The sequence below is a fragment of the Lissotriton vulgaris genome, chromosome 5 (assembly GCF_964263255.1).
Source record: "Lissotriton vulgaris chromosome 5, aLisVul1.2, whole genome shotgun sequence".
Lineage (NCBI taxonomy): Eukaryota > Metazoa > Chordata > Amphibia > Caudata > Salamandridae > Lissotriton > Lissotriton vulgaris.
Genome location: NC_141693.1, coordinates 7,994,764 through 8,021,705, shown reverse-complemented (window position 1 = coordinate 8,021,705; position 26,942 = coordinate 7,994,764). Strand labels below are relative to the sequence as shown.

At 53.5% G+C, this 26,942-nt stretch overlaps 1 protein-coding gene across 1 annotated transcript in view; it reads right to left on the bottom strand.

Annotated features, from left to right (window-relative positions):
* COL11A2 (collagen type XI alpha 2 chain) overlaps nucleotides 1-26,942 on the bottom strand; it is a 375,761-nt gene that overhangs the window by 99,334 nt on the left and 249,485 nt on the right. Inside the window, exons 35-36 of the mRNA XM_086920653.1 lie at nucleotides 2,092-2,136; nucleotides 1,603-1,656 (exon numbers count right to left, since the gene is read on the bottom strand). Coding sequence (XP_086776779.1) covers nucleotides 1,603-1,656; nucleotides 2,092-2,136 — 99 coding nt within the window. The remainder of the gene's footprint in view (nucleotides 1-1,602; nucleotides 1,657-2,091; nucleotides 2,137-26,942) is intronic.

Sequence of the window (26,942 nt, the reverse complement as noted above, 5' to 3'; positions counted from 1 at the left end):
GTCCTATTGATTAACTCAATGTTTCATTGGCCTTCTCAATGTCCTCTTGATTAACCAAATGTCAAAATGGCCTTCTCAGTGTCATATTAATTAACCTTGTGTCTCAACTGATTCCTCAATGTCCAATTGATTAACCTAGTCTCATTGGCCTTCTCAATGTCAGTCAGTCAGTCAAAATAGCTTTTATTTCGATAATACATATCTTAAAAGCTGCAAATTTCACATAAAATTATATAAATAGAATAAAATGACAATTATCATATAACGGGATGCCATAATCAATGTTCTCAAAAATTCATTTAAAAATAGAAGGATAAAAGTGGCTATTTCATATAAAAATCGAACAAACTTCAAAATCAGCAGACATATAACGACAGTGCAGATTACGAATTAACAATGTCCTATTGATTAACCCAATGTCTCATTGGTATCCTCAATGTCCTATTGATTAACCCAGTGTCTCATTGGCCTTCTCAATGTCCTATTGATTAACCCAATGTCTCATTGGCTTCCTCAATGTCCTATCGATTAACCCAATCTCTCATTGACCTTCTCAATGTCCTATTGATTAACCCAGTGTCTCATTGGCCTTCTCAATGTCTTATTGATTAACCCAGTGTCTCATTGGCCTTCTCAAAGTCCTATTAATTTTCTCAATGTCCCATTGATTACCCGAATGTCTCATTGGACTTCTCAATGTCCTATTGATTAATCCAGTGTCTAAATGGTCTCTTCAATGTCACATTCATTAACCAAGTGTCTCAACAGATTTCTCAATGTCCTATTGATTAACTCAATGTCTATTTAGCCTTCTCAATGTTCTAGTGATTAACCCAGTGTCTCATTGTTCTTCTCAATGTCCTATTAATTAACCAATTCTCTCACAGGCATCCCTAATGTCATATTGATTAACGCAATGTCTCATTGGCATCCTCAATGTCCTATCGATTAACCCAATCTCTCATTGCCCTTCTCAATGTCCTATTGATTAACCCAATGTCTCATTGGCCTTCTCAATGTCCTATTGATTAACTCAGTGTCTCATTGGCCTTCTCAATGTCCTATTGATTAACTCAGTGTCTCATTGGCCTTCTCAAAGTCACATTCATTAACCAAGTGTCTCAACAAATTTCTCAATGTCCTATTGATTAACTCAATGTCTCATTGAACTTTTCAATGTCCTATTGATTAACAAAATGTCTTATTGGCGTCCTCAATGTCCTATTGATGAACCCAATCTCTCATTGACCTTCTCAATGTTCTAGTGATTAACCCAGTGTCTAAAGGGCCTCCTCAATGTCCTATTCATTAACCAAGTGTCTCAAAGGATTCCTCAAGGTCCTATTGATTAACCCATCTTCTCATTGGTCTCCTCAAAGTCCTATCAATTACTGAAAAGTCTCATTAGGCTCCCCAGTGTCTTACTGATTACCTCTAACTCAACATATATTATAGATTACCCCAGATTCTGATTAATTGCCAGTGTCCTATGGTGCGCTCACCACCATCTCCTCCACTACCCCTGTGCTCTGAGCACCCCATACCTCATTGTTTGCCCCATTTAACATTGGATCTTGAATGAACTTCCGAACATGTACTCACCGGGGGCCCTTTCGGTCCTGGAAACCCATTGGGACCCTGCGGCCCTGGTAGACCCTAGAACACAAAGACGACAAAGGTTAGGAGGAATAAGGTGCCCCCCTACAGAGAGGCCGAGAGAGAGCACCAGCAGAGGTCCAGCCACTCCCAGCATGCTCTGTAGATTCCGATCAGGGCAACCATGGACACGGTGAAGCGATGGCCATGAGGGAATATAATTAAAGCCCTCCACCTCCAAAGATCGGACCCCAGGGGCAACAAACAGTATCGTCCCCAGAAGCAGACACTGAAGGAGCTGCCTTCAGGGATCCCAAGAATGGTGCCACACATTCTGGGGTTCGCTCCCCCATGGAAGGTGTCGAATGAAGGTACAACACAGATTGCCCTATGGGCATGTATAATGCTGCCCTAAGAGCTGGTCACAGGCCACACTGGTGGGTACAGGAATCTAACGCAGGTATATGCACAGAGGCAAGGAAAGGTCCTACTTACCCTCTCACCGGGTGGTCCAGACGGCCCGTCACTGCCTGAGGTGCCCTGTGAAGAGGAAAGAAAAAAATTATGAGGAAACTGGGCCTTGAATGAGACCAGAGAGCTGCAGAGATCTGTGTGTCTACAGGAGACGCCTGCTGGAGCCTGTGTCTATATATGAATACAGGAGAGCCCTGCTGGAGCCTGTGTCTATATATGAATATAGGAGAGCCCTGCTGGAGCCTGTGTGTGAATACAGGAGAGCCCTGCTGGAGCCTGTGTGTGAATACAGGAGAGCCCTGCTGGAGCCTGTGTGTATGAATACAGGATAGCCCTGCTGGAGCCTGTGTGTATGAATACAGGAGAGCCCTGCTGGAGCCTGTGTGTGAATACAGGAGAGCCCTGCTGGAGCCTGTGTGTGTATGAATACAGGAGAGCCCTGCTGGAGCCTGTGTGTGTATGAATACAGGAGAGCCCTGCTCGAGCCTGTGTGTGTATGAATACAGGAGAGCCCTGTCGGAGCCTGTGTGTGTATGAATACAGGGGAGCCCTGCTGGAGCCTGTGTCTATATGAATACAGGAGAGCCCTGTCGGAGCCTGTGTGTGTATGAATACAGGAGAGCCCTTCTGGAGCCTGTGTGTGTATGAATACAGGAGAGCCCTGCTGGAGCCTGTGTGTGTATGAATACAGGAGAGCCCTGCTGGAGCCTGTGTGTGTATGAATACAGGAGAGCCCTGCTGGAGCCTGTGTGTGTATGAATACAGGAGAGACCTGTTGGAGCCTGTGTGTGTATGAATACAGGAGAGCCCTGCTGGAGCCTGTGTCTATTTGAATACAGGAGAGCCCTGTCGGAGCCTGTGTGTATGAATACAGGAGAGCCCTACTCGAGCCTGTGTGTGTATGAATACAGGGGAGCCCTGTCGGAGCCTGTGTGTGTATGAATACAGGGGAGCCCTGCTGGAGCCTGTGTCTATTTGAATACAGGAGAGCCCTGCTGGAGCCTGTGTCTATATGAATACAGGAGAGCCCTGCTGGAGCCTGTGTGTGTATGAATACAGGGGAGCCCTGTCGGAGCCTGTGTGTGTATGAATACAGGGGAGCCCTGCTGGAGCCTGTGTGTGTATGAATAAAGGAGAGCCCTGTCGGAGCCTGTGTGTGTATGAATACAGGAGAGCCCTGCTGGAGCCTGTGTGTGTATGAATACAGGGGAGCCCTGTCGGAGCCTGTGTGTATGAATACAGGAGAGCCCTGCTGGAGCCTGTGTGTGTATGAATACAGGGGAGCCCTGCTGGAGCCTGTGTGTGTATGAATACAGGGGAGCCCTGCTGGAGCCTGTGTGTGTATGAATACAGGAGAGCCCTGCTGGAGCCTGTGTGTATGAATACAGGGGAGCCCTGCTGGAGCCTGTGTGTGTATGAATACAGGGGAGCCCTGTCGGAGCCTGTGTGTATGAATACAGGAGAGCCCTGCTGGAGCCTGTGTGTATGAATACAGGGGAGCCCTGCTGGAGCCTGTGTGTGTATGAATACAGGAGAGCCCTGCTGGAGCCTGTGTGTCTATGAATACAGGAGAGCCCTGCTGGAGCCTGTGTGTGTATGAATACAGGAGAGCCCTGCTGGAGCCTGTGTGTGTATGAATACAGGAGAGCCCTGCTGGAGCCTGTGTCTATATATGAATACAGGAGAGCCCTGCTGGAGCCTGTGTGTGTATGAATACAGGAGAGCCCTGCTGAGCCTGTGTGTATGAATACAGGAGAGCCCTGCTGGAGCCTGTGTGTGTATGAATACAGGAGAGCCCTGCTCGAGCCTGTGTGTGTATGAATACAGGAGAGCCCTGCTGGAGCCTGTGTGTGTATGAATACAGGAGAGCCCTGCTGGAGCCTGTGTGTGTATGAATACAGGAGAGCCCTGCTGAGCCTGTGTGTATGAATACAGGAGAGCCCTGCTGGAGCCTGTGTGTGTATGAATACAGGAGAGCCCTGCTGGAGCCTGTGTGTGTATGAATACAGGAGAGCCCTGCTCGAGCCTGTGTGTGTATGAATACAGGAGACGCCTGCTGGAGCCTGTGTGTGTATGAATACAGGGGAGCCCTGCTGGAGCCTGTGTGTGTATGAATACAGGAGAGCCCTGCTGGAGCCTGTGTGAATACAGGAGAGCCCTGCTGGAGCCTGTGTGAATACAGGAGAGCCCTGCTGGAGCCTGTGTCTATATGAATACAGGAGAGCCCTGTCGGAGCCTGTGTGTGTATGAATACAGGAGAGCCCTGCTGGAGCCTGTGTGTGTATGAATACAGGAGAGCCCTGCTGGAGCCTGTGTGTGTATGAATACAGGAGAGCCCTGCTGGAGCCTGTGTGTGTGAATACAGGGGAGCCCTGCTGGAGCCTGTGTGTATGAATACAGGAGAGCCCTGCTGGAGCCTGTGTGTGTATGAATACAGGAGAGCCCTGCTGGAGCCTGTGTGTGTATGAATACAGGAGAGCCCTGCTGGAGCCTGTGTGTGTGAATACAGGGGAGCCCTGCTGGAGCCTGTGTGTATGAATACAGGAGAGCCCTGCTGGAACCTCTGTGTGTGTGAATACAGGAGAGCCCTGCTGGAGCCTGTGTCTATATGAATACAGGAGAGCCCTGTCGGAGCCTGTGTGTGTATGAATACAGGATAGCCCTGCTGGAGCCTGTGTGTATGAATACAGGATAGCCCTGCTGGAGCCTGTGTGTATGAATACAGGAGAGCCCTGCTGGAGCCTGTGTGTGAATACAGGAGAGCCCTGCTGGAGCCTGTGTGTGTATGAATACAGGAGAGCCCTGCTGGAGCCTGTGTGTATGAATACAGGAGAGCCCTGTCGGAGCCTGTGTGTGTATGAATACAGGAGAGCCCTGCTGGAGCCTGTGTGTGAATACAGGGAAGGCCTGCTGGAACCTGTGTGTGTATGAATACAGGAGAGCCCTGCTGGAGCCTGTGTGTGAATACAGGGAAGGCCTGCTGGAACCTGTGTGTGTATGAATACAGGAGAGCCCTGCTGGAGCCTGTGTGTGTATGAATACAGGAGAGCCCTGCTGGAGCCTGTGTGAATACAGGAGAGCCCTGCTGGAGCCTGTGTGTGTATGAATACAGGAGAGCCCTGCTGGAGCCTGTGTGAATACAGGAGAGCCCTGCTGGAGCCTGTGTGTGTATGAATACAGGGGAGCCCTGCTGGAGCCTGTGTGTATGAATACAGGAGAGCCCTGCTGGAGCCTGTGTGTGTATGAATACAGGAGAGACCTGCTGGAGCCTGTGTGTGTATGAATACAGGAGAGCCCTGCTGGAGCCTGTGTCTATTTGAATACAGGAGAGCCCTGCTGGAGCCTGTGTCTATTTGAATACAGGAGAGCCCTGCTGGAGCCTGTGTCTATATGAATACAGGAGAGACCTGTCGGAGCCTGTGTGTGTATGAATACAGGAGAGCCCTGCTGGAGCCTGTGTGTGTATGAATACAGGGGAGCCCTGCTGGAGCCTGTGTGAATACAGGAGAGCCCTGCTGGAGCCTGTGTGTGTATGAATACAGGGGAGCCCTGCTGGAGCCTGTGTGAATACAGGAGAGCCCTGTCGGAGCCTGTGTGTGTATGAATACAGGGGAGCCCTGCTGGAGCCTGTGTGTATGAATACAGGAGAGCCCTGCTGGAGCCTGTGTCTATATATGAATACAGGAGAGCCCTGCTGGAGCCTGTGTGTGTATGAATACAGGAGAGCCCTGCTGGAGCCTGTGTGTGTATGAATACAGGGGAGCCCTGCTGGAGCCTGTGTGAATACAGGAGAGCCCTGTCGGAGCCTGTGTGTGTATGAATACAGGGGAGCCCTGCTGGAGCCTGTGTGTATGAATACAGGAGAGCCCTGCTGGAGCCTGTGTCTATATATGAATACAGGAGAGCCCTGCTGGAGCCTGTGTGTGTATGAATACAGGGGAGCCCTGCTGGAGCCTGTGTGTGTATGAATACAGGGGAGCCCTGCTGGAGCCTGTGTGTGTATGAATACAGGAGAGCCCTGCTGGAGCCTGTGTGTATGAATACAGGAGAGCCCTGCTGGAGCCTGTGTGTGTATGAATACAGGAGAGCCCTGCTGGAGCCTGTGTGTGTATGAATACAGGAGAGCCCTGCTGGAGCCTGTGTGTGTATGAATACAGGGGAGCCCTGCTGGAGCCTGTGTGTATGAATACAGGAGAGCCCTGCTGGAGCCTGTGTGTGTATGAATACAGGAGAGCCCTGCTGGAGCCTGTGTGTGTATGAATACAGGAGAGCCCTGTTGGAGCCTGTGTGTGTATGAATACAGGGGAGCCCTGCTGGAGCCTGTGTGTGTATGAATACAGGGGAGCCCTGCTGGAGCCTGTGTGTGTATGAATACAGGAGAGCCCTGCTGGAGCCTGTGTGTATGAATACAGGAGAGCCCTGCTGGAGCCTGTGTGTGTATGAATACAGGAGAGCCCTGCTGGAGCCTGTGTGTGTATGAATACAGGAGAGCCCTGCTGGAGCCTGTGTCTATTTGAATACAGGAGAGCCCTGTCGGAGCCTGTGTGTGTATGAATACAGGAGAGCCCTGTCGGAGCCTGTGTGTGTATGAATACAGGGGAGCCCTGCTGGAGCCTGTGTGTGTATGAATACAGGAGAGCCCTGTCGGAGCCTGTGTGTGTATGAATACAGGAGAGCCCTGCTGGAGCCTGTGTGTGTATGAATACAGGAGAGCCCTGCTGGAGCCTGTGTCTATATGAATACAGGAGAGCCCTGTCGGAGCCTGTGTGTGAATACAGGGAAGGCCTGCTGGAACCTGTGTGTGTATGAATACAGGAGAGCCCTGCTGGAGCCTGTGTGTGAATACAGGGAAGGCCTGCTGGAACCTGTGTGTGTATGAATACAGGAGAGCCCTGCTGGAGCCTGTGTGTGAATACAGGAGAGCCCTGCTCGAGCCTGTGTGTGTATGAATACAGGAGAGCCCTGCTGGAGCCTGTGTGAATACAGGGAAGTCCTGCTGGAACCTGTGTGTGTATGAATACAGGAGAGCCCTGCTGGAGCCTGTGTGTGTATGAATACAGGAGAGCCCTGCTGGAGCCTGTGTGTGTATGAATACAGGAGAGCCCTGCTCGAGCCTGTGTGTGTATGAATACAGGAGAGCCCTGCTGGAGCCTGTGTGTATGAATACAGGAGAGCCCTGCTGAGCCTGTGTGTATGAATACAGGAGAGCCCTGCTGGAGCCTGTGTGTGTATGAATACAGGAGAGCCCTGCTGGAGCCTGTGTGTGTATGAATACAGGAGAGCCCTGCTGGAGCCTGTGTCTATATGAATACAGGAGAGCCCTGCTGGAGCCTGTGTGTATGAATACAGGAGAGCCCTGCTGGAGCCTGTGTCTATATGAATACAGGAGAGCCCTGCTCGAGCCTGTGTGTGTATGAATACAGGAGAGCCCTGCTGGAGCCTGTGTGTGTATGAATACAGGAGAGCCCTGTCGGAGCCTGTGTGTGTATGAATACAGGGGAGCCCTGTCGGAGCCTGTGTGTGTATGAATACAGGAGACGCCTGCTGGAGCCTGTGTGTGTATGAATACAGGGGAGCCCTGCTGGAGCCTGTGTGTGTATGAATACAGGAGAGCCCTGCTCGAGCCTGTGTGTGTATGAATACAGGAGAGCCCTGTCGGAGCCTGTGTGTATGAATACAGGAGAGCCCTGCTGGAGCCTGTGTGTATGAATACAGGAGAGCCCTGCTGGAGCCTGTGTGAATACAGGAGAGCCCTTCCGGAGCCTGTGTGAATACAGGAGAGCTCTGCTGGAGCCTGTGTATGAATACAGGAGAGCCCTGCTGGAGCCTGTGTGTGAATACAGGAGAGCCCTGCTGGAGCCTGTGTCTATATATGAATACAGGAGAGCCCTGCTGGAGCCTGTGTGTGTATGAATACAGGAGAGCCCTGCTGGAGCCTGTGTGTGTATGAATACAGGAGAGCCCTGCTGGAGCCTGTGTGTGTATGAATACAGGAGAGCCCTGCTGGAGCCTGTGTGTGTATGAATACAGGAGAGCCCTGCTCGAGCCTGTGTGTGTATGAATACAGGAGAGCCCTGCTGGAGCCTGTGTGAATACAGGGAAGTCCTGCTGGAACCTGTGTGTGTATGAATACAGGAGAGCCCTGCTGGAGCCTGTGTGAATACAGGAGAGCCCTTCCGGAGCCTGTGTGAATACAGGAGAGCTCTGCTGGAGCCTGTGTATGAATACAGGAGAGCTCTGCTGGAGCCTGTGTGTGTATGAATACAGGAGAGCCCTGCTGGAGCCTGTGTGTGTATGAATACAGGAGAGCCCTGCTCGAGCCTGTGTGTGTATGAATACAGGAGAGCCCTGCTGGAGCCTGTGTGTATGAATACAGGAGAGCCCTGCTGAGCCTGTGTGTATGAATACAGGAGAGCCCTGCTGGAGCCTGTGTGTGTATGAATACAGGAGAGCCCTGCTGGAGCCTGTGTGTGTATGAATACAGGAGAGCCCTGCTGGAGCCTGTGTCTATATGAATACAGGAGAGCCCTGCTGGAGCCTGTGTGTATGAATACAGGAGAGCCCTGCTGGAGCCTGTGTCTATATGAATACAGGAGAGCCCTGCTCGAGCCTGTGTGTGTATGAATACAGGAGAGCCCTGCTGGAGCCTGTGTGTGTATGAATACAGGAGAGCCCTGTCGGAGCCTGTGTGTGTATGAATACAGGGGAGCCCTGTCGGAGCCTGTGTGTGTATGAATACAGGAGACGCCTGCTGGAGCCTGTGTGTGTATGAATACAGGGGAGCCCTGCTGGAGCCTGTGTGTGTATGAATACAGGAGAGCCCTGCTCGAGCCTGTGTGTGTATGAATACAGGAGAGCCCTGTCGGAGCCTGTGTGTATGAATACAGGAGAGCCCTGCTGGAGCCTGTGTGTGTATGAATAAAGGAGAGCCCTGCTGGAGCCTGTGTGTGTATGAATACAGGAGAGCCCTGTCGGAGCCTGTGTGTATGAATACAGGAGAGCCCTGCTGGAGCCTGTGTGTATGAATACAGGAGAGCCCTGCTGGAGCCTGTGTGAATACAGGAGAGCCCTTCCGGAGCCTGTGTGAATACAGGAGAGCTCTGCTGGAGCCTGTGTATGAATACAGGAGAGCCCTGCTGGAGCCTGTGTGTGAATACAGGAGAGCCCTGCTGGAGCCTGTGTCTATATATGAATACAGGAGAGCCCTGCTGGAGCCTGTGTGTGTATGAATACAGGAGAGCCCTGCTGGAGCCTGTGTGTGTATGAATACAGGAGAGCCCTGCTGGAGCCTGTGTGTGTATGAATACAGGAGAGCCCTGCTGGAGCCTGTGTGTGTATGAATACAGGAGAGCCCTGCTCGAGCCTGTGTGTGTATGAATACAGGAGAGCCCTGCTGGAGCCTGTGTGAATACAGGGAAGTCCTGCTGGAACCTGTGTGTGTATGAATACAGGAGAGCCCTGCTGGAGCCTGTGTGAATACAGGAGAGCCCTTCCGGAGCCTGTGTGAATACAGGAGAGCTCTGCTGGAGCCTGTGTATGAATACAGGAGAGCTCTGCTGGAGCCTGTGTGTGTATGAATACAGGAGAGCCCTGCTGGAGCCTGTGTGTGTATGAATACAGGAGAGCCCTGCTCGAGCCTGTGTGTGTATGAATACAGGAGAGCCCTGCTGAGCCTGTGTGTATGAATACAGGAGAGCCCTTCCGGAGCCTGTGTGAATACAGGAGAGCTCTGCTGGAGCCTGTGTGTATGAATACAGGAGAGCCCTGCTGGAGCCTGTGTGTATGAATACAGGAGAGCCCTGCTGAGCCTGTGTGTGTATGAATACAGGAGAGCCCTGCTGGAGCCTGTGTGTGTATGAATACAGGAGAGCCCTGCTGGAGCCTGTGTGTGTATGAATACAGGAGAGCCCTGCTGGAGCCTGTGTCTATATGAATACAGGAGAGCCCTGCTGGAGCCTGTGTGTATGAATACAGGAGAGCCCTGCTCGAGCCTGTGTGTGTATGAATACAGGAGAGCCCTGCTGGAGCCTGTGTCTATATGAATACAGGAGAGCCCTGCTGGAGCCTGTGTGTATGAATACAGGAGAGCCCTGCTGGAGCCTGTGTGTGTATGAATACAGGAGAGCCCTGCTGGAGCCTGTGTGTGTGAATACAGGGGAGCCCTGCTGGAGCCTGTGTGTATGAATACAGGAGAGCCCTGCTGGAGCCTGTGTGTGTATGAATACAGGAGAGCCCTGCTGGAGCCTGTGTGTATGAATACAGGAGAGCCCTGCTGGAGCCTGTGTGTGTATGAATACAGGAGAGCCCTGCTGGAGCCTGTGTGTGTATGAATACAGGAGAGCCCTGCTGGAGCCTGTGTGTGTATGAATACAGGAGAGCCCTGCTGGAGCCTGTGTGTGTATGAATACAGGAGAGCCCTGCTGGAGCCTGTGTGTGTATGAATACAGGGGAGCCCTGCTGGAGCCTGTGTGTATGAATACAGGAGAGCCCTGCTGGAGCCTGTGTGTGTATGAATACAGGAGAGCCCTGCTGGAGCCTGTGTGTGAATACAGGGAAGGCCTGCTGGAACCTGTGTGTGTATGAATACAGGAGAGCCCTGCTGGAGCCTGTGTGTGAATACAGGAGAGCCCTGCTGGAGCCTGTGTGAATACAGGGAAGTCCTGCAGGAACCTGTGTGTGTATGAATACAGGAGAGCCCTGCTGGAGCCTGTGTGTGAATACAGGAGAGCCCTGCTGGAGCCTGTGTGTGAATACAGGGAAGTCCTGCTGGAACCTGTGTGTGTATGAATACAGGAGAGCCCTGCTGGAGCCTGTGTGTGAATACAGGAGAGCCCTGTTGGAGACTGTGTGTGTATGAAATCAGGAGGGCCCTGTTGGATCCTGTGTGTGAATACAGGAGAGACCTGATGGAGCCTGTGTGTGAATGAATACAGGAGAGCTCTGCTGGACCCTCTGTGACTACATGAGAGCCCTGCTGGAGCCTGTGTGTGGCTACAGGGGAGCCCTGTTGGAGCCTGTGTGAATAAAGGAGAGCCCTGCTGGAGCCTCTGCAAATAAAGGAGAGCCCTGCTGGAGCCTGTGTGAATACAGGAGAGCCCTGATGGAGCCTGCGTAAATACAGGAGAGCCCTGCTGAGCCTGTGTGTATGAATACAGGATAGCCCTGCTGGAGCATGTGTGTATGAATACAGGAGAGCCCTGCTGAGCCTGTGTGTATGAATACAGGAGAGCCCTGCTGGAGCCTGTGTGTATGAATACAGGAGAGCCCTGCTGGAGCCTGCGTAAATACAGGAGAGCCCTGCTGAGCCTGTGTGTATGAATACAGGAGAGCCCTGCTGGAGCCTGTGTGTATGAATACAGGAGAGCCCTGCTGAGCCTGTGTGTATGAATACAGGAGAGCCCTGCTGGAGCCTGTGTGTGTATGAATACAGGAGAGCCCTGCTGGAGCCTGTGTGAATACATCAGAGCCCCGCTGGAGCCTGTGTGAATACAGGAGAGCCCTGCTGAGCCTGTGTGTATGAATACAGGAGAGCCCTGCTGGAGCCTGTGTGTGTATGAATACAGGAGAGCCCTGCTCGAGCCTGTGTGTGTATGAATACAGGGGAGCCCTGCTGGAGCCTGTGTCTATATGAATACAGGAGAGCCCTGTCGGAGCCTGTGTGTGTATGAATACAGGAGAGCCCTGCTGGAGCCTGTGTCTATATGAATACAGGGGAGCCCTGCTGGAGCCTGTGTCTATATGAATACAGGAGAGCCCTGTCGGAGCCTGTGTGTGTATGAATACAGGGGAGCCCTGCTGGAGCCTGTGTCTATATGAATACAGGAGAGCCCTGCTGGAGCCTGTGTGTGTATGAATACAGGGGAGCCCTGCTGGAGCCTGTGTCTATATGAATACAGGAGAGCCCTGTCGGAGCCTGTGTGTGTATGAATACAGGGGAGCCCTGCTGGAGCCTGTGTCTATATGAATACAGGAGAGCCCTGCTGGAGCCTGTGTGTGTATGAATACAGGAGAGCCCTGCTGGAGCCTGTGTGTATGAATACAGGAGAGCCCTGCTGGAGCCTGTGTGTATGAATACAGGAGAGCCCTGCTGGAGCCTGTGTGTGTATGAATACAGGAGAGCCCTGCTGGAGCCTGTGTGTGTATGAATACAGGAGAGCCCTGCTGGAGCCTGTGTGTGTGAATACAGGGGAGCCCTGCTGGAGCCTGTGTGTATGAATACAGGAGAGCCCTGCTGGAACCTCTGTGTGTGTGAATACAGGAGAGCCCTGTCGGAGCCTGTGTGTATGAATACAGGAGAGCCCTGCTGGAGCCTGTGTGTATGAATACAGGAGAGCCCTGCTGGAGCCTGTGTGAATACAGGGAAGTCCTGCTGGAACCTGTGTGTGTATGAATACAGGAGAGCCCTGCTGGAGCCTGTGTGAATACAGGAGAGCCCTTCCGGAGCCTGTGTGAATACAGGAGAGCTCTGCTGGAGCCTGTGTATGAATACAGGAGAGCCCTGCTGGAGCCTGTGTGTGTATGAATACAGGAGAGCCCTGCTGGAGCCTGTGTGTGTATGAATACAGGAGAGCCCTGCTGGAGCCTGTGTGTGTATGAATACAGGAGAGCCCTGCTGGAGCCTGTGTGTGTATGAATACAGGGGAGCCCTGCTGGAGCCTGTGTGAATACAGGAGAGCTCTGCTGGAGCCTGTGTATGAATACAGGAGAGCCCTGTCGGAGCCTGTGTGTGTATGAATACAGGAGAGCCCTGCTGGAGCCTGTGTGTGAATACAGGAGAGCCCTGCTGGAGCCTGTGTGTGTATGAATACAGGGGAGCCCTGCTGGAGCCTGTGTGAATACAGGAGAGCCCTGCTGGAGCCTGTGTGTGTATGAATACAGGAGAGCCCTGCTGGAGCCTGTGTGTGTATGAATACAGGGGAGCCCTGCTGGAGCCTGTGTGAATACAGGAGAGCCCTGCTGGAGCCTGTGTGTGTATGAATACAGGGGAGCCCTGCTGGAGCCTGTGTGTGTATGAATACAGGAGAGCCCTGCTGGAGCCTGTGTGTATGAATACAGGAGAGCCCTGCTGGAGCCTGTGTGTATGAATACAGGAGAGCCCTGCTGGAGCCTGTGTGTGTATGAATACAGGAGAGCCCTGCTGGAGCCTGTGTGTGTATGAATACAGGAGAGCCCTGCTGGAGCCTGTGTGAATACAGGAGAGCCCTGCTGGAGCCTGTGTGAATACAGGAGAGCCCTGCTCGAGCCTGTGTGTGTATGAATACAGGAGAGCCCTGCTGGAGCCTGTGTGTGTATGAATACAGGAGAGCCCTGCTGGAGCCTGTGTGAATACAGGAGAGCCCTGCTGGAGCCTGTGTGTATGAATACAGGAGAGCCCTGCTGGAACCTGTGTGTGTATGAATACAGGGGAGCCCTGCTGGAGCCTGTGTGTGTATGAATACAGGAGAGCCCTGCTGGAGCCTGTGTGTGTATGAATACAGGGGAGCCCTGCTGGAGCCTGTGTGTGTATGAATACAGGAGAGCCCTGCTGGAGCCTGTGTGTATGAATACAGGAGAGCCCTGCTGGAACCTGTGTGTGTATGAATACAGGAGAGCCCTGCTGGAGCCTGTGTGTGTATGAATACAGGAGAGCCCTGTCGTAGCCTGTGTGTGTATGAATACAGGAGAGCCCTGCTGGAGCCTGTGTGTGTATGAATACAGGAGAGCCCTGTCGTAGCCTGTGTGTGTATGAATACAGGGGAGCCCTGCTGGAGCCTGTGTGTGTATGAATACAGGAGAGCCCTGCTGGAGCCTGTGTGTATGAATACAGGAGAGCCCTGCTGGAGCCTGTGTGTGTATGAATACAGGAGAGCCCTGCTGGAGCCTGTGTGTGTATGAATACAGGGGAGCCCTGCTGGAGCCTGTGTGTGTATGAATACAGGGGAGCCCTGCTGGAGCCTGTGTGTGTATGAATACAGGAGAGCCCTGCTGGAGCCTGTGTGTATGAATACAGGAGAGCCCTGCTGGAACCTGTGTGTGTATGAATACAGGAGAGCCCTGCTGGAGCCTGTGTGTGTATGAATACAGGAGAGCCCTGCTGGAGCCTGTGTGTATGAATACAGGAGAGACCTGCTGGGACTGTGTGAATACAGGAGAGCCCTTCCGGAGCCTGTGTGTATGAATACAGGAGAGCCCTGCTGGAGCCTGTGTGTGAATACAGGAGAGCCCTGCTGGAGCCTGTGTGTATGAATACAGGAGAGCCCTGTTGGAGCCTGTGTGTGAATACAGGAGAGCCCTGCTGGAGCCTGTGTGTATGAATACAGGAGAGCCCTGCTGGAGCCTGTGTGTGTATGAATACAGGAGAGCCCTGCTCGAGCCTGTGTGTGTATGAATACAGGAGAGCCCTGCTGGTGCCTGTGTGAATACAGGAGAGCCCTTCCGGAGCCTGTGTGAATACAGGAGAGCCCTGCTGAGCCTGTGTGTATGAATACAGGAGAGCCCTGCTGGAGCCTGTGTGTATGAATACAGGAGAGCCCTGCTGGAGCCTGTGTGTATGAATACAGGAGAGCCCTGCTGGAGCCTGTGTGTATGAATACAGGAGAGCCCTACTCGAGCCTGTGTGAATACAGGGGAGCCCTACTCGAGCCTGTGTGAATACAGGGGAGCCCTGCTGGAGCCTGTGTGTGTGAATACAGGAGAGCCCTGCTGGAGCCTGTGTGTGTATGAATACAGGAGAGCCCTGCTGGAGCCTGTGTGTGTATGAATACAGGAGAGCCCTGCTGGAGCCTGTGTGTGTATGAATACAGGAGAGCCCTGCTGAGCCTGTGTGTATGAATACAGGAGAGCCCTGCTGGAGCCTGTGTGTATGAATACAGGAGAGCCCTGCTGGAGCCTGTGTGTGTATGAATACAGGAGAGCCCTGCTGGAGCCTGTGTGTGTATGAATACAGGGGAGCCCTGCTGGAGCCTGTGTGAATACAGGAGAGCTCTGCTGGAGCCTGTGTGTATGAATACAGGAGAGCCCTGCTGGAGCCTGTGTGTATGAATACAGGAGAGCCCTGCTGGAGCCTGTGTGTGTATGAATACAGGGGAGCCCTGCTGGAGCCTGTGTGAATACAGGAGAGCCCTGCTGGAGCCTGTGTGTGTATGAATACAGGAGAGCCCTTCCGGAGCCTGTGTGAATACAGGAGAGCTCTGCTGGAGCCTGTGTGTATGAATACAGGAGAGCCCTGCTGGAGCCTGTGTGTATGAATACAGGAGAGCCCTGCTGGAGCCTGTGTGTATGAATACAGGAGAGCCCTGCTGAGCCTGTGTGTATGAATACAGGAGAGCCCTGCTGGAGCCTGTGTGTGTATGAATAAAGGAGAGCCCTGTCGGAGCCTGTGTGTGTATGAATACAGGGGAGCCCTGCTGGAGCCTGTGTGTGTATGAATACAGGAGAGCCCTGCTGGAGCCTGTGTGTGTATGAATACAGGAGAGCCCTGCTGGAGCCTGTGTGTGTATGAATACAGGGGAGCCCTGCTGGAGCCTGTGTGTGTATGAATACAGGAGAGCCCTGCTGGAGCCTGTGTGAATACAGGAGAGCCCTGCTGGAGCCTGTGTGAATACAGGAGAGCCCTGCTGGAGCCTGTGTGTGTATGAATACAGGAGAGCCCTGCTGGAGCCTGTGTGTGTATGAATACAGGAGAGCCCTGCTGGAGCCTGTGTGTGTATGAATACAGGAGAGCCCTGCTGGAGCCTGTGTGTGTATGAATACAGGGGAGCCCTGCTGGAGCCTGTGTGTGTATGAATACAGGAGAGCCCTGCTGGAGCCTGTGTGAATACAGGAGAGCCCTGCTGGAGCCTGTGTGAATACAGGAGAGCCCTGCTGGAGCCTGTGTGTATGAATACAGGAGAGCCCTTCCGGAGCCTGTGTGAATACAGGAGACGCCTGCTGGAGCCTGTGTCTATATGAATACAGGAGAGCCCTGCTGGAGCCTGTGTGTGTATGAATACAGGGGAGCCCTGTCGGAGCCTGTGTCTATATGAATACAGGAGAGCCCTGCTCGAGCCTGTGTGTGTATGAATACAGGAGAGACCTGTCGGAGCCTGTGTCTATATGAATACAGGAGAGCCCTGCTCGAGCCTGTGTGTGTATGAATACAGGGGAGCCCTGCTGGAGCCTGTGTGTGTATGAATACAGGAGAGCCCTGCTGGAGCCTGTGTGAATACAGGAGAGCCCTGCTGGAGCCTGTGTGTATGAATACAGGAGAGCCCTTCCGGAGCCTGTGTGAATACAGGAGAGCCCTGTCGGAGCCTGTGTGTGAATACAGGGAAGTCCTGCTGGAGCCTGTGTGTATGAATACAGGAGAGCCCTGCTGGAGCCTGTGTGTGTATGAATACAGGAGAGCCCTGCTGGAGCCTGTGTGAATACAGGAGAGCTCTGCTGGAGCCTGTGTGTATGAATACAGGGGAGCCCTGTCGGAGCCTGTGTGTATGAATACAGGAGAGCCCTGCTGGAGCCTGTGTGTATGAATACAGGGGAGCCCTGTCGGAGCCTGTGTGTGAATACAGGGAAGTCCTGCTGGAGCCTGTGTGTGTATGAATACAGGAGAGCCCTGCTCGAGCCTGTGTGTGTATGAATACAGGAGAGCCCTGCTGGAGCCTGTGTGTGTATGAATACAGGAGACGCCTGCTGGAGCCTGTGTGTGTATGAATACAGGGGAGCCCTGTCGGAGCCTGTGTGAATACAGGAGAGCCCTGCTGGAGCCTGTGTGTGAATACAGGAGAGCCCTGCTGGAGCCTGTGTGTGTGAATACAGGGGAGCCCTGCTGGAGCCTGTGTGTATGAATACAGGAGAGCCCTGCTGGAGCCTGTGTGTATGAATACAGGAGAGCCCTGCTGGAGCCTGTGTGTGTATGAATACAGGAGAGCCCTGCTGGAGCCTGTGTGTATGAATACAGGAGAGCCCTGCTGGAGCCTGTGTGTGTATGAATACAGGGGAGCCCTGCTGGAGCCTGTGTCTATATGAATACAGGAGAGCCCTGTCGGAGCCTGTGTGTGTATGAATACAGGGGAGCCCTGCTGGAGCCTGTGTCTATATGAATACAGGAGAGCCCTGTCGGAGCCTGTGTGTGTATGAATACAGGAGAGCCCTGCTGGAGCCTGTGTGTGTATGAATACAGGAGAGCCCTGCTGGAGCCTGTGTGTGTATGAATACAGGAGAGCCCTGCTGGAGCCTGTGTGTGTGAATACAGGAGAGCCCTGCTGGAGCCTGTGTGTATGAATACAGGAGAGCCCTGTCGGAGCCTGTGTGTGTATGAATACAGGAGACGCCTGCTGGAGCCTGTGTGTGTATGAATACAGGAGACGCCTGCTGGAGCCTGTGTGTGTATGAATACAGGAGAGCCCTGTCGGAGCCTGTGTGTGTATGAATACAGGAGAGCCCTGCTGGAGCCTGTGTGTATGAATACAGGAGAGCCCTGCTGGAGCCTGTGTGTGTATGAATACAGGAGAGCCCTGCTGGAGCCTGTGTGTGAATACAGGAGAGCCCTGCTGGAGCCTGTGTGTGAATACAGGAGAGCCCTGCTGGAGCCTGTGTGTGTATGAATACAGGAGAGCCCTGCTGGAGCCTGTGTGTGTATGAATACAGGAGAGCCCTGCTGGAGCCTGTGTGTATGAATACAGGAGAGCCCTGCTGGAGCCTGTGTGAATACAGGAGAGCCCTGCTGGAGCCTGTGTGTATGAATACAGGAGAGCCCTGCTGGAGCCTGTGTGTGAATACAGGAGAGCCCTGCTGGAGCCTGTGTGTGTATGAATACAGGAGAGCCCTGCTGGAGCCTGTGTGTGTATGAATACAGGAGAGCCCTGCTGGAGCCTGTGTGTATGAATACAGGGGAGCCCTGCTGGAGCCTGTGTGTGTATGAATACAGGAGAGCCCTGCTGGAGCCTGTGTGTGTATGAATACAGGAGAGCCCTGCTGGAGCCTGTGTGTGTATGAATACAGGAGAGCCCTGCTGGAGCCTGTGTGTGTATGAATACAGGAGAGCCCTGCTGGAGCCTGTGTGTGAATACAGGAGAGCCCTGCTGGAGCCTGTGTGTGTATGAATACAGGAGAGCCCTGCTGGAGCCTGTGTGTGTATGAATACAGGAGAGCCCTGCTGGAGCCTGTGTGTGTATGAATACAGGAGAGCCCTGCTGGAGCCTGTGTGTGTATGAATACAGGAGAGCCCTGCTGGAGCCTGTGTGTGAATACAGGAGAGCCCTGCTGGAGCCTGTGTGTATGAATACAGGAGAGCCCTGCTGGAGCCTGTGTGTATGAATACAGGAGACGCCTGCTGGAGCCTGTGTGTGTATGAATACAGGGGAGCCCTGCTGGAGCCTGTGTGAATACAGGAGAGCCCTGCTGGAGCCTGTGTGTGTATGAATACAGGGGAGCCCTGTCGGAGCCTGTGTGTGTATGAATACAGGAGACGCCTGCTGGAGCCTGTGTGTGTATGAATACAGGGGAGCCCTGCTGGAGCCTGTGTGAATACAGGAGAGCCCTGCTGGAGCCTGTGTGTGTATGAATACAGGAGAGCCCTGCTGGAGCCTGTGTGTGTATGAATACAGGAGACGCCTGCTGGAGCCTGTGTGTGTATGAATACAGGAGAGCCCTGCTGGAGCCTGTGTCTATTTGAATACAGGAGAGCCCTGTCGGAGCCTGTGTGTGTATGAATACAGGAGAGCCCTGTCGGAGCCTGTGTGTGTATGAATACAGGAGAGCCCTGCTGAGCCTGTGTGTATGAATACAGGGGAGCCCTGCTGGAGCCTGTGTGTATGAATACAGGAGAGCCCTGCTGGAGCCTGTGTGTGTATGAATACAGGAGAGACCTGCTGGAGCCTGTGTGTGTATGAATACAGGAGACGCCTGCTGGAGCCTGTGTGTGTATGAATACAGGAGAGCCCTGCTGGAGCCTGTGTCTATTTGAATACAGGAGAGCCCTGTCGGAGCCTGTGTGTGTATGAATACAGGAGAGCCCTGTCGGAGCCTGTGTGTGTATGAATACAGGAGAGCCCTGCTGAGCCTGTGTGTATGAATACAGGAGAGCCCTGCTGGAGCCTGTGTGAATACAGGAGAGCCCTGCTGGAGCCTGTGTGTATGAATACAGGAGAGCCCTGCTGGAGCCTGTGTGTATGAATACAGGAGAGCCCTGCTGGAGCCTGTGTGTGTATGAATACAGGAGAGCCCTGCTCGAGCCTGTGTGTATGAATAGAGGAGAGCCCTGCTGGAGCCTGTGTGTGTATGAATACAGGGGAGCCCTGCTGGAGCCTGTGTGTGTATGAATACAGGAGAGCCCTGCTGGAGCCTGTGTGTGTATGAATACAGGAGAGCCCTGCTGGAGCCTGTGTGAATACAGGAGAGCCCTGCTGGAGCCTGTGTGAATACAGGAGAGCCCTGCTGGAGCCTGTGTGTATGAATACAGGAGAGCCCTGCTGGAGCCTGTGTGTGTATGAATACAGGAGAGCCCTGCTGGAGCCTGTGTGAATACAGGAGAGCCCTGCTGGAGCCTGTGTGAATACAGGAGAGCCCTGCTGGAGCCTGTGTGTATGAATACAGGAGAGCCCTGCTGGAGCCTGTGTGTGTATGAATACAGGGGAGCCCTGCTGGAGCCTGTGTGTGTATGAATACAGGAGAGCCCTGCTGGAGCCTGTGTGTGTATGAATACAGGAGAGCCCTGCTGGAGCCTGTGTGAATACAGGAGAGCCCTGCTGGAGCCTGTGTGAATACAGGAGAGCCCTGCTGGAGCCTGTGTGTATGAATACAGGAGAGCCCTGCTGGAGCCTGTGTGTGTATGAATACAGGAGAGCCCTGCTGGAGCCTGTGTGAATACAGGAGAGCCCTGCTGGAGCCTGTGTGAATACAGGAGAGCCCTGCTGGAGCCTGTGTGTATGAATACAGGAGAGCCCTGCTGGAGCCTGTGTGAATACAGGAGAGCTCTGCTGGAGCCTGTGTGTGTATGAATACAGGAGAGCCCTGCTGGAGCCTGTGTGTATGAATACAGGAGAGCCCTGCTGGAGCCTGTGTGTGTATGAATACAGGGGAGCCCTGCTGGAGCCTGTGTGTATGAATACAGGAGAGCCCTGCTGGAGCCTGTGTGTGTATGAATACAGGAGAGCCCTGCTGGAGCCTGTGTGAATACAGGAGAGCCCTGCTGGAGCCTGTGTGAATACAGGAGAGCCCTGCTGGAGCCTGTGTGTATGAATACAGGAGAGCCCTGCTGGAGCCTGTGTGTATGAATACAGGAGAGCCCTGCTGGAGCCTGTGTGTATGAATACAGGAGAGCCCTGCTGGAGCCTGTGTGTGTATGAATACAGGAGAGCCCTGCTGAGCCTGTGTGTATGAATACAGGAGAGCCCTGCTGGAACCTCTGTGTGTATGAATACAGGAGAGCCCTGCTGGAGCCTGTGTGTATGAATACAGGAGAGCCCTGCTGGAGCCTGTGTCTATATGCATACAGGAGAGACCTGCTGGAACCTCTGTGTGTGAATACAGGGAAGGCCTGCTGGAACCTCTGTGTGTGTGAATACAGGAGAGCCCTGTCGGAGCCTGTGTGTATGAATACAGGAGAGCCCTGCTGGAGCCTGTGTGAATACAGGGAAGTCCTGCTGGAACCTGTGTGTGTATGAATACAGGAGAGCCCTGCTGGAGCCTGTGTGAATACAGGAGAGCCCTGTCGGAGCCTGTGTGTGTATGAATACAGGAGAGCCCTGCTGGAGCCTGTGTGTATGAATACAGGAGAGCCCTGCTGGAGCCTGTGTGAATACAGGGAAGTCCTGCTGGAACCTGTGTGTGTATGAATACAGGAGAGCCCTGCTGGAGCCTGTGTGAATACAGGAGAGCCCTGCTGGAGCCTGTGTGAATACAGGAGAGCTCTGCTGGAGCCTGTGTATGAATACAGGAGAGCTCTGCTGGAGCCTGTGTGTGTATGAATACAGGAGAGCCCTGCTGGAGCCTGTGTGTGTATGAATACAGGAGAGCCCTGCTGGAGCCTGTGTGAATAAAGGAGAGCCCTGCTGGAGCCTGTGTCTATATATGAATACAGGAGAGCCCTGCTGGAGCCTGTGTGTGTATGAATACAGGGGAGCCCTGCTGGAGCCTGTGTGAATACAGGAGAGCCCTGCTGGAGCCTGTGTGAATACAGGAGAGCCCTGCTGGAGCCTGTGTGTATGAATACAGGAGAGCCCTGCTGGAGCCTGTGTGTGAATACAGGAGAGCCCTTCCGGAGCCTGTGTGAATACAGGAGAGCTCTGCTGGAGCCTGTGTGTGTATGAATACAGGAGAGCCCTGCTCGAGCCTGTGTGTGTATGAATACAGGAGAGCCCTGCTGGAGCCTGTGTGTGTATGAATACAGGAGAGCCCTGCTCGAGCCTGTGTGTGTATGAATACAGGAGAGCCCTGCTCGAGCCTGTGTGTGTATGAATACAGGAGAGCCCTGCTGGTGCCTGTGTGAATACAGGAGAGCCCTTCCGGAGCCTGTGTGAATACAGGAGAGCTCTGCTGGAGCCTGTGTGTATGAATACAGGAGAGCCCTGCTGGAGCCTGTGTGTATGAATACAGGAGAGCCCTGCTGGAGCCTGTGTGTATGAATACAGGAGAGCCCTACTCGAGCCTGTGTGAATACAGGAGAGCCCTGTCGGAGCCTGTGTGTGTATGAATACAGGAGAGACCTGTCGGAGCCTGTGTGTGTATGAATACAGGAGAGCCCTGTCGGAGCCTGTGTGTGTATGAATACAGGAGAGCCCTGCTGGAGCCTGTGTGTGTATGAATACAGGAGAGCCCTGCTGGAGCCTGTGTGAATACAGGAGAGCCCTGCTGGAGCCTGTGTGTGTATGAATACAGGAGAGCCCTTCTGGAGCCTGTGTGTATGAATACAGGGGAGCCCTGCTGGAGCCTGTGTGTATGAATACAGGGGAGCCCTGTCGGAGCCTGTGTGTGAATACAGGGAAGTCCTGCTGGAGCCTGTGTGTGTATGAATACAGGAGAGCCCTGCTCGAGCCTGTGTGTGTATGAATACAGGAGAGCCCTGCTGGAGCCTGTGTGTGTATGAATACAGGAGACGCCTGCTGGAGCCTGTGTGTGTATGAATACAGGGGAGCCCTGTCGGAGCCTGTGTGAATACAGGAGAGCCCTGCTGGAGCCTGTGTGTGAATACAGGAGAGCCCTGCTGGAGCCTGTGTGTGTGAATACAGGGGAGCCCTGCTGGAGCCTGTGTGTATGAATACAGGAGAGCCCTGCTGGAGCCTGTGTGTATGAATACAGGAGAGCCCTGCTGGAGCCTGTGTGTGTATGAATACAGGAGAGCCCTGCTGGAGCCTGTGTGTGTATGAATACAGGAGAGCCCTGCTGGAGCCTGTGTGTGTATGAATACAGGAGAGCCCTGTTGGAGCCTGTGTATGAATACAGGAGAGCCCTGCTGGAGCCTGTGTGAATAGAGGAGAGCCCTGCTGGAGCCTGTGTCTATATGAATACAGGAGAGCCCTGTCGGAGCCTGTGTGTGTATGAATACAGGAGAGCCCTGCTGGAGCCTGTGTGTGTATGAATACAGGGGAGCCCTGCTGGAGCCTGTGTCTATATGAATACAGGAGAGCCCTGTCGGAGCCTGTGTGTGTATGAATACAGGAGAGCCCTGCTGGAGCCTGTGTGTGTATGAATACAGGGGAGCCCTGCTGGAGCCTGTGTGTGTATGAATACAGGAGAGCCCTGCTGGAGCCTGTGTGTGTGTGAATACAGAGGAGCCCTGCTGGAGCCTGTGTGAATACAGGAGAGCTCTGCTGGAGCCTGTGTATGAATACAGGAGAGCCCTGCTGAGCCTGTGTGTATGAATACAGGAGAGCCCTGCTGGAGCCTGTGTGTGTATGAATACAGGAGAGCCCTGCTGGAGCCTGTGTGTATGAATACAGGAGAGCCCTGCTGGAGCCTGTGTCTATTTGAATACAGGAGAGCCCTGTCGGAGCCTGTGTGTGTATGAATACAGGAGAGCCCTGTCGGAGCCTGTGTGTGTATGAATACAGGGGAGCCCTGCTGGAGCCTGTGTGAATACAGGAGAGCCCTGTCGGAGCCTGTGTGTGTATGAATACAGGAGAGCCCTGCTGGAGCCTGTGTGTGTATGAATACAGGAGAGCCCTGCTGGAGCCTGTGTGTGTATGAATACAGGAGAGCCCTGCTGGAGCCTGTGTGTGTATGAATACAGGAGAGCCCTGCTGGAGCCTGTGTGTGTATGAATACAGGAGAGCCCTGCTGGAGCCTGTGTGTGAATACAGGAGAGCCCTGCTGGAGCCTGTGTGTATGAATACAGGAGAGCCCTGTCGGAGCCTGTGTGTGAATACAGGAGAGCCCTGCTGGAGCCTGTGTGTATGAATACAGGAGAGCCCTGCTGGAGCCTGTGTGTGTATGAATACAGGAGAGCCCTGCTGGAGCCTGTGTGTATGAATACAGGGGAGCCCTGCTGGAGCCTGTGTGTGTATGAATACAGGAGAGCCCTGCTGGAGCCTGTGTGTGTATGAATACAGGGGAGCCCTGCTGGAGCCTGTGTGTGTATGAATACAGGAGAGCCCTGCTGGAGCCTGTGTGTATGAATACAGGGGAGCCCTGCTGGAGCCTGTGTGTGTATGAATACAGGGGAGCCCTGCTGGAGCCTGTGTGAATACAGGAGAGCCCTGTCGGAGCCTGTGTGTGTATGAATACAGGAGAGCCCTGCTGGAGCCTGTGTGTGTATGAATACAGGAGAGCCCTGCTGGAGCCTGTGTGTGTATGAATACAGGAGAGCCCTGCTGGAGCCTGTGTGTGTATGAATACAGGAGAGCCCTGCTGGAGCCTGTGTGTGTATGAATACAGGAGAGACCTGCTGGAGCCTGTGTGTGTATGAATACAGGAGAGCCCTGCTGGAGCCTGTGTGTGTATGAATACAGGAGAGACCTGTCGGAGCCTGTGTGTGTATGAATACAGGAGAGCCCTGCTGGAGCCTGTGTGTGTATGAATACAGGAGAGCCCTGCTGGAGCCTGTGTGTATGAATACAGGAGAGCCCTGTCGGAGCCTGTGTGTGTATGAATACAGGAGAGCCCTGCTGGAGCCTGTGTGTGTATGAATACAGGAGAGCCCTGCTGGAGCCTGTGTGTGTATGAATACAGGAGAGCCCTGTCGGAGCCTGTGTGTATGAATACAGGGGAGCCCTGCTGGAGCCTGTGTGTGTATGAATACAGGAGAGCCCTGCTGGAGCCTGTGTGTATGAATACAGGAGAGCCCTGTCGGAGCCTGTGTGTGTATGAATACAGGAGAGCCCTGCTGGAGCCTGTGTGTGTATGAATACAGGAGAGCCCTGCTGGAGCCTGTGTGTGTATGAATACAGGAGAGCCCTGTCGGAGCCTGTGTGTATGAATACAGGGGAGCCCTGCTGAGCCTGTGTGTATGAATACAGGAGAGCCCTGCTGGAGCCTGTGTGTGTATGAATAAAGGAGAGCCCTGTCGGAGCCTGTGTGTGTATGAATACAGGGGAGCCCTGCTGGAGCCTGTGTGTGTATGAATACAGGGGAGCCCTGCTGGAGCCTGTGTGAATACAGGAGAGCCCTGCTGAGCCTGTGTGTATGAATACAGGAGAGCCCTGCTGGAGCCTGTGTGTGTATGAATACAGGAGAGCCCTGTTGGAGCCTGTGTATGAATACAGGAGAGCCCTGCTGGAGCCTGTGTGAATAGAGGAGAGCCCTGCTGGAGCCTGTGTCTATATGAATACAGGAGAGCCCTGTCGGAGCCTGTGTGTGTATGAATACAGGAGAGCCCTGCTGGAGCCTGTGTGTATGAATACAGGGGAGCCCTGCTGGAGCCTGTGTATGAATACAGGAGAGCCCTGCTGGAGCCTGTGTGAATACAGGAGAGCTCTGCTGGAGCCTGTGTATGAATACAGGAGAGCCCTGCTGAGCCTGTGTGTATGAATACAGGAGAGCCCTGCTGGAGCCTGTGTGTGTATGAATACAGGAGAGCCCTGCTGGAGCCTGTGTGTATGAATACAGGAGAGCCCTGCTGGAGCCTGTGTCTATTTGAATACAGGAGAGCCCTGTCGGAGCCTGTGTGTGTATGAATACAGGAGAGCCCTGTCGGAGCCTGTGTGTGTATGAATACAGGGGAGCCCTGCTGGAGCCTGTGTGTATGAATACAGGAGAGCCCTGCTGGAGCCTGTGTGTGTATGAATACAGGAGAGCCCTGCTGGAGCCTGTGTGTATGAATACAGGGGAGCCCTGCTGGAGCCTGTGTGTGTATGAATACAGGAGAGCCCTGTCGGAGCCTGTGTGTGTATGAATACAGGGGAGCCCTGCTGGAGCCTGTGTGAATACAGGAGAGCCCTGTCGGAGCCTGTGTGTGTATGAATACAGGAGAGCCCTGCTGGAGCCTGTGTGTGTATGAATACAGGAGAGCCCTGCTGGAGCCTGTGTGTGTATGAATACAGGAGAGCCCTGCTGGAGCCTGTGTGTGTATGAATACAGGAGAGCCCTGCTGGAGCCTGTGTGTGTATGAATACAGGAGAGACCTGCTGGAGCCTGTGTGTGTATGAATACAGGAGAGCCCTGCTGGAGCCTGTGTGTGTATGAATACAGGAGAGACCTGTCGGAGCCTGTGTGTGTATGAATACAGGAGAGCCCTGCTGGAGCCTGTGTGTGTATGAATACAGGAGAGCCCTGCTGGAGCCTGTGTGTATGAATACAGGAGAGCCCTGTCGGAGCCTGTGTGTGTATGAATACAGGAGAGCCCTGCTGGAGCCTGTGTGTGTATGAATACAGGAGAGCCCTGCTGGAGCCTGTGTGTGTATGAATACAGGAGAGCCCTGTCGGAGCCTGTGTGTATGAATACAGGGGAGCCCTGCTGGAGCCTGTGTGTGTATGAATACAGGAGAGCCCTGCTGGAGCCTGTGTGTATGAATACAGGAGAGCCCTGTCGGAGCCTGTGTGTGTATGAATACAGGAGAGCCCTGCTGGAGCCTGTGTGTATGAATAAAGGAGAGCCCTGTCGGAGCCTGTGTGTGTATGAATACAGGAGAGCCCTGCTGGAGCCTGTGTGTATGAATACAGGAGAGCCCTGTCGGAGCCTGTGTGTGTATGAATACAGGAGAGCCCTGCTGGAGCCTGTGTGTATGAATAAAGGAGAGCCCTGCTGGAGCCTGTGTGTGTATGAATACAGGAGAGCCCTGCTGGAGCCTGTGTGTATGAATACAGGAGAGCCCTGTCGGAGCCTGTGTGTGTATGAATACAGGAGAGCCCTGCTGGAGCCTGTGTGTGTATGAATACAGGAGAGCCCTGCTGGAGCCTGTGTGTGTATGAATACAGGAGAGCCCTGTCGGAGCCTGTGTGTATGAATACAGGGGAGCCCTGCTGGAGCCTGTGTGTGTATGAATACAGGAGAGCCCTGCTGGAGCCTGTGTGTATGAATACAGGAGAGCCCTGTCGGAGCCTGTGTGTGTATGAATACAGGAGAGCCCTGCTGGAGCCTGTGTGTATGAATACAGGAGAGCCCTGTCGGAGCCTGTGTGTGTATGAATACAGGAGAGCCCTGCTGGAGCCTGTGTGTATGAATACAGGAGAGCCCTGCTGGAGCCTGTGTGTGTATGAATACAGGAGAGCCCTGCTGGAGCCTGTGTCTATATGAATACAGGAGAGCCCTGTCGGAGCCTGTGTGTGTATGAATACAGGAGAGCCCTGCTGGAGCCTGTGTGTGTATGAATACAGGGGAGCCCTGCTGGAGCCTGTGTGTGTATGAATACAGGAGAGCCCTGCTGGAGCCTGTGTGTGTATGAATACAGGAGAGCCCTGCTGGTGCCTGTGTGAATACAGGAGAGCCCTTCCGGAGCCTGTGTGAATACAGGAGAGCTCTGCTGGAGCCTGTGTGTATG